Raw genomic sequence first — 8,096 nt, 5'->3', positions numbered from 1 at the left:
AAGTGTCTCCACTAGAACTTCCTAGACTTGGTTGGTTACACTTTGGATTGCTATATAAGTCTTCTTCTCAGTGAATCAAAATCTCATAAGCTCTTCAATCTCCAAAACAAAATATACTCACTAAACTAGAGAGATAAATTTTAGGAAGAGCTTCTGGTCTTTCATTTTTTTCACGGCACTTTCCACGAGTAATGGCACTCATAAACCATAATTTGCAAGCTCATATGGTTGTTGTTTTTGGCATTCTTGGTGAGTTTTAATTCCTTAATTTCTGTCTCTTGTACTTCAGTCCCTCTAAACACACACACACAAAAATTTTCTCTACTCATTTTTATTTTACATTTACAGGCAACATCGTTTCTTTGTTGGTGTACTTGGCGCCACTGTAAGATCTTACTTTCTAATAGCTTGTAAATTTTAAATTTCAAGAAGATACCTGTAATATATATGGTGTTACATACTTTCATATGTTGATTTTGCAGGCCAACATTCCTGAGAATATATAAGAAAAAATCAACAGAAGGGTTTCAATCAATACCTTATGCAGTAGCGTTGTTTAGTGCCATGTTAACTTTGTATTATGGCTTGCTCAAGCCGGACGGATTTTTGCTGATCACTATTAACAGTGTTGGAATTTTCATTGAATCTGCATATATCTTGCTCTTCATGATTTACGCACCAAAGAATGCCAAGGTCAATAATCAATATTACTTGTTATTTATATCTATTTGATCTTTGCATTAACCAATAGGGAAGTAGTACTAGTAACGAGAATTATCATCTCTTGTTTTTCAATTCTCGGCAGATGTATACTGGCAAACTGCTTTTTGTATTAAACGGAGTAGTATTTGGAATAATCATATTTACAACGATGATGTTCTTCCAAGGGGTTGTGCGTATCACAATTGTAGGATGGGCTTGTGCTATATTTTCCGTTTGTGTTTTCATTGCTCCTCTCAGCATTATGGTTAGTTTTATTTTAATTAGTTTTCTATTTATGTATGGGGAAGGGCTTTTCCAATATCTGATTCTAAACTATAACTATACATACTACACGCCTAATTTTATTCACTGCAATAGCTATCTTAAATCAATAATTAACCACTCGTAATATCTAGTTAAATACATATATAGTATTATTCTTGACGTGTATCTACTATATGAATGCATGCAGAGGCTGGTTATAAGAACAAAGAGTGTGGAATATATGCCATTTTCTTTGTCATTTTTCCTCACTCTCTGCGCTGTCATGTGGTTCTTCTATGGCATTCTGGTTCATGATTATTTTGTCGCGGTGAGTATTACATAATTAACTTTAGTTAGATACATTAAATTTGATGAGTACTAACTCTTGTTTGTTGTTCTTTCATGATCAGACACCAAATGTGCTAGGGTTTTCTTTCGGAATTGTTCAAATGATACTCTACATGTTCTATAAGAACAAAAAAACACAGGCAATCCTTCCTGTTACGAAGATTGAAATGGAGGTGCACAAGGAGGAATCGAAGAGTAACGAACAAAACTCTAAGCCAACTGATGAAGAAGGTGTAGTAGCAGTTATAAGTGATGGTGATGATGAAGAAGCTGCCCCATGCAACACATTAGTGGTGGAGTACTAATAATAATCTGTGTTACGAATTTGTTACAATGTATGGGAAGAAAACAAGAATTAACAAACATGTGATGAGAGACCTCCGTAGATGGAGTTTGCACCAAGAACAAACAAAAAAAAGGACAATGCTTATGTATACACGTCTAGTTATGGCATATCAACTTCCTCGTCGCGTAGGCTTTTGATTTTACTACAAGTTGAAGAAACCCCCCCTTGATTTGTATTTAGCTCTTGACCATAGAAAACCATATAATACACTACTCTTTCTCATTTGCAGTTTCTTTTACTAGTTTGATATATTTCACTTTTTAATAATATTGCTAAACTTGAAACTTGAGAGCTATATTCCTAGTGCACATTTTTCACACAATCAATCCGTTTCAAAAGACTGATCACTTTCACAGGAAATAGAGATTTTTCGCTTAAATGTCACTGCAATGAACAAGGCTTTAATGTTATCAACTATTTTTTAGGTCGATATAAGACCCAAATTGATTGGTATTTTGCTAAATAGCATTGTTGGATTTAAGATATATTATAATTTTATTATGTTTATTAGTCGAAAAACGAATCATAGAATCTAACATAAATTGCAATGTAGATACTTCCAATATTGTACTAATACTCAGTGTTATCTTTGAAAAAGAAAAAGTGCAAATTCCGATTGACTATGATGTCTGGTTTACATTTACATATGGCTCTATATTAATCAAAAACATAGGAAATATATCAATTACTGCATACGAAAACTACTTGATGTGTAGTACTGTGGCCCAATCATGCTGTATAATTGAAGCCTAGCTATTGCAAGTTTCGATATTCCAAGTTTGAACTTGTGTACAAGTTTTGTCCAAGTATTATGTATGTAAATAAAAGGGGGTCTAATTAGTTGGGAGCCTACTTGTGTCTCTCAATATGTGTGTGTTTTTTTAGTATGGGCAGGCAATACTTTTCGTGCCTGCTTGGGCTGTAATGTTCCAGGAGGAGAGCAGAAACATTTGGAGACCAAGAGACATTTTCCTTCTTAGTTCTTACTGTGTTGGGACAAACCCTTAACTATACTAATAAAGTGACTTCAAATTTGCACCATTTACATGTGCTCACCGGCGGAGCGTTACTACTAACTCATCAGTGGATCTCCAATGGAGGGTGGGTGACACAACGTGCGTTGCCAGTTGCCCAGTTGCCACCCTTATTAACATTATAGTAAAACCTAGGTAAATTAATACTTTGTTAAATTAATAATCTTCCGTTAAATTAATAATCTCTCCAAGTTAATGATCAATTTTGATAAAATAATATTTTTTTTCAAGACCCCGTATGTGTGTGTATATATATATAACCCGTGCGATGTACGGTTGTTATTATTATTATTATATATTATATATTGTAATTATAAATTTAATATATTGTTGTTGATATTCAAACCTTACACCACTTCATATAATAATTTACTTTTAAAATTATTTCTAACGGTTGTTATCAATTTGATATGAAATATCTAACAGTTCTAGAATGAGTGATCGGAGGACCAACGATCAAAATTTTCATGTTTCATTTTTAATGTTAGGTCTCGAAATATCGTATAAGGGGTTGAATACAATACTCACTAAATTAAAAAAAAAATCAATTTTTTTGAATAAATATTTTTAGTATTCAGTTAGTGGTTCTCTGTTATTGAGATGAATAGTCTTTAGGACATTAAAAAAAGAACACAAAACTTCGTGAAAATATATATTTATATATAAATCATCGAGAGTGTTGTTACACTCTGTTGAATCAACTGGCTATAATCTAAGAACAACAAAGTTCTTAGTTGCTACAAAGATCAACAAATTAAATCATATACAAAAATCTAACTTTTGTTTGCCTAAGAATTTAACTACCGTATAACAATTATAATACCTCTAAGAATATACAAGAGTAAAATCGGACATTATATCACTTCTTTGATGAGAAGTTTAATGGATAAACAATGAGCTTGAGCTTCTCTCTGTATCTTTTTTCACATTTCTTTTCCTCCCAGTGAGGAAGAAAAAGAACAGAACAATGCAAGTTGATTGCTTTCTTCTGCTTCAAGTGTAGTCTTTTATAACAATTGATACCTTGTATTCAAATTGATAAAACCAATAAAATTGTTTGAAAAAGATTATGGAAGGCGACATGGACTTTCTACAAGGAGACTAGTACTTGTTCTTTGTCTTGGAGATTCTCTTGTTTGCTAATAAGGCGGGTCAAGATTTCATGAAGCTGTAGAAGGCAACTTGTAGCAGGTAGATATAAGGAGGCGACTTTGGTTGAAGCCTAGAAGGCAACCATGTGCATGTGGGAGCCACCTAGTATCTTCAAGGCGACCATGTGAGGTCCAGGAGGCTACAAGGTGACCTAGGGAGGTTTACAAGGCGACTATGGCCTTTGCAATTTCTAGAAGGAGACCTCAACTTGTCTTAGAAGAATCACATGCTTTTGAGCTCATACAAGGTGACATGGTGCTAGAACCTTGGCGACAGGATATTTAACCTTGCATTCCTTGAGATTTTGATAGCGATCGAGGTTTAAACATCTTCAAGTAAGAGTTTACTTTATATTTTAGGTCTTGGAGCCAACAAAATCTAGCTTAAATTGTACTGGAGTCATAGGTGTAGCCACAGGGCGACAGGAAACAAGAATCATGGGGACAATGCATTTAACCTTATATTTCTTGAGTTCTTGATGGCGTCTGAGGTATAAACATCTATAAGAAAGAGTTTACTTGTCAATTTAAGTCTTGGATCCAACAAGAATCATAATGAATGTTTTTGTAATTATGATCCACTAGGCCTTCTTGTCCTTAAACCCTTAACCTTGATTTTCATAGTCTTCTCTGATGTTCCTCTTCTATCTTCAGATCTTCGAGTCTGCATACTATTCATATCACATAATGCATCGATATGATTTCTCACTTAACAATCTTCCTAGAAATGATACCCGATTTCCTTTCATGTACCACTGATGCCTAGTGCAATGGTCTGATTCACAGGTGACTAATTCCGCTCTCAGGCCTTCGAATTATGAACACAATCATTGTTAAGCTTGCAGCAACTTCATTATTTCAAACACTGACTATCAATAAAGAATGTACTTTCACTGAAATCTATTCTAGTACTTAAAAAACATCTTCATTGTTACTATAATCTTGAATATTTCATTCTTTGTTCTTCATTGACATTTGAACATATAAATGAACTTTTTCCAGTGAGTATGACTTCAAGACTGTATTTGTCTTATTTAACCTTTGTCTATACCATGTCTTCAATTTTTCATATTTCTATGCTTCGAATACTGTCTATCTTCAATCAATGTCAATACACTGAAATCTTTTGGTGGCACTTTTACACTGAATCTTCAACACTTCCGAAATCCTGAAAGTCTTCAAATATTATTCTTCATTGAGGCACGAACATACTAATACAATTATTTCAGTGACCTGTAAGTAGACTTTAAAACTTCTTCTAATATTTTGATTTTTTGTATTTTTCTTGTCTTTATTTCTTCTAGATTTCTTGTATAGATGTAGTATTATTTGCATGTCATGTTCTAGTATTGAGTTATCACGTCTACTGTTCATACAGCTTCGCAATATCACCAATAACCCCCCCCCATAGTTGATTGTTAAACCTGAAAAGCAAATTAATAGAGAGGATAACTTAACTAACAACTAGAAAGAGTAAAGTACCAAGACTTCTAAATAATGCTACTGGTTGTCTGGATCACATTTTGCATTTTCAGATTTCTTGAGTAATTGAAATGAAAGATGTTTGTTCCTCTAGCACTGAACTGATCTTCAAGTAGTCTCATCTTTATTTGTTTGGTTCTTCAAATCTCTTCCAGATAACCCTTCTCAGTCTTGAAGTAATCATCAACAGCTTCCGTTATACTACCACATTTCCTTGTCTGAAAACCATATATCTCTCCTGCTTCTCCTTCTATAAGAGACAACTCCTCCCCCTAAGGAAAACAGTTTATCTCCTTATAAAAAAACAAAGGTGAACTATTACCACTTCTTCTAATCGCTAGGATATCACCTTTGTTTTTTACCACTTCTCCCCCTCAATAGGACATCTATAGTATACAACAATGGTGTGGTTGTACATTTGCTCTACCTTTTCTTTTCCCCTACTTCTCCCTTTAGTTGAGGAATCCTCCATTATCTTTTATGTAACACCTCTTCCCTTTGGATAAGAGAAGGAAGGTATTTTGTTGTCTGAAGGAATTCTCATATAGCAGTTGGTTAGAAAAGAAGTAACAAGTTGTAGTCTGATCCACCATGCCTTTTAAATACTATAACATTGGCTTCAACGTTAATCATCATCATGTTAACCAAATTTCGTGACATTCTTATACCTCCCAACATTAAAATCACAATTGTTAGGCCCCAACTGTTAAATCCAAAGCTGTAGACGTTAGATCCCTAAGAGATAGGTCCTGACATGAACAAATATGAGCCCTTAAAGAATATTTTTGGGTCCCTAAGAATTATATTCCGAAATATTATACATTATAAACCATGTTTAGGAAAAGCGAATAGGATTTGATGTTTCTCTTTCTTCCTCACTGTGAGTGTGTGATTCTGTTTCGTGTACCTAACAAGTGTTTTACTCTTCTCCCCGCTCGAGTTTACACGCATTCTCACAAGTGCATCACTCGTCTCATAGCTCCAGAATCCAGCTATACCTGCAAGGAAAATTACCTTAGCCATCCTTAAGGAGGTCATGGGTGATGAGTTCATAAATCTCCGTCCTTGTTAAACTCATCAGATGAATCTGATTCATAATCTACAAGTTTCTAATTTTCCATTGAGGCTGCCAGATTTGAACTCTGGGAAGATAAACAATGATCAAAGAATTTATCATAAAGATCTAAGTTTCCTTATAATATATGTGAAGACATTTTCTTGTGACTCATTAGGTATATCTGAATCATTATCAACAAGTTATCGATATATGCCTATGTTAGACCCGATATCCGCAGATGCATCCAGGGGATTTAAGCCTGAGGAGGTAGACACTGACCACTGAAAAATGGCTATTAGTTCTAAAGGGTTTCTTATCACATAAACGCAATGAAAAACGTAAATTTAAATCTTAAAAAAATTAAAATCCTCCGCAGGATCCATGCGAAAAACAATATTTAATTCGTAGTTCAGTATGTTTACCTTAAGAAGCTTTACGTTAATGGAAAGATGGAGGTCTTGAATGATCACCACGTAGCCCATCGCTGGAACGATCTACGCCTTGAAGGTATCCACACGAATGATCGCCCGGAGGATGGGTGTGTACTAGCACGTTCTTGAGGCTGCCTTCTTGTTCTCTCTATCTCTCTATCTCTCTTCAAGCTGCTAGGGTTTATGTTTTATCAAATAAAACGTGTAACCCTAATTTTATTAGAAAAAGATATTATATAGGCAAGAGCTAATGGGCCTCCAACCCTAAACTGAATTTTAGAGTTATTATTATTATTAAATTCGAAATTCCAATTATTCTATTATTAAGTCTCACTTAATCATCCAATAACTTAATTTCAGATTTAATTTTAAATTCGAATTTCCTATTTATTTAATTAATTAAGTCTCACTTAATTAATAACAAATAATTCGAATTACTTACATTTAATTTAAATCCAAATTTAAATTAAATAATCCTCCAATCATTCTTTGTGCGACCCTTTAGGTTATTATTACGTTGGCAATAATTTTAAATCTAATTTAAAATCATAAACAATGAGCGGCATCTAGTAATACATCATTGTTATCTAAGTAATAATAATTAAATCGGTGATCAATTAAACCTTTCGTGAATAATGTACAATGTAATATAATCCCTTTAGCCTTATATTATAGATCAAACTTGAGGCATGCATTGTGTCATCATCTGTTAACGTTCAATCCTTCTTTTCTTGATCAATGAGTAAACTATTAAACAAATCAGTATTTGAGCACGACCATGCATTTTATAGTCTTACTCAATCAAGAGGCCAATAATATCACTCCTTTAATAAAGGAGGGCTAAATCCCATCTAGATCATTCATATTTCTCATATGATTCATAATGTACCCATTGTCTACTTTTATTATTACCCGATCAAGGATAACTTTTAATAGTATCAAAGTATATTAATTCTCGTATAGAAATATAATGATTTCAGGTCAAAGGACCAATACATCATTATCACTGTGAGATTAACTTATGACACTATAAACATGTAGTATCTCATAACGGGTCAATCCAGCACCATATATTTAATACATGTGCCTGTGTTTTGACTTTAGTATCACCATACCTATGATCAATGAGATGTGGTCATCAGCCAACAAACACACTAGTCTCAATGTATTTATTATCGTCCCTTAACAATAATACTTGATTGGGGACCTTTAGGAATATCAATACTATTCTCATAATCTCATTTCTAAGTCACGTACTTAGAGATATAGATTTACATATCA

The 8,096-nt window shown here is 33.7% G+C and overlaps 1 protein-coding gene across 1 annotated transcript; it reads left to right on the top strand.

The window, feature by feature from the left end:
- LOC141706358 (bidirectional sugar transporter SWEET14-like) lies at positions 1-1,882 on the top strand. The gene is made up of 6 exons (XM_074509138.1): positions 1-249; positions 349-385; positions 483-693; positions 806-967; positions 1,175-1,294; positions 1,377-1,882. The coding sequence occupies exons 1-6, from the start codon at positions 192-194 to the stop codon at positions 1,617-1,619; spliced, it is 831 nt and encodes a 276-aa protein (XP_074365239.1). The 5' UTR covers positions 1-191; the 3' UTR covers positions 1,620-1,882.
- Positions 1,883-8,096: the final 6,214 nt, after the last annotated feature.

The sequence above is a fragment of the Apium graveolens genome, chromosome 2 (genome assembly GCF_009905375.1).
Source record: "Apium graveolens cultivar Ventura chromosome 2, ASM990537v1, whole genome shotgun sequence".
NCBI lineage: Eukaryota > Viridiplantae > Streptophyta > Magnoliopsida > Apiales > Apiaceae > Apium > Apium graveolens.
This window is presented reverse-complemented; position numbering and strand designations above follow the sequence as displayed.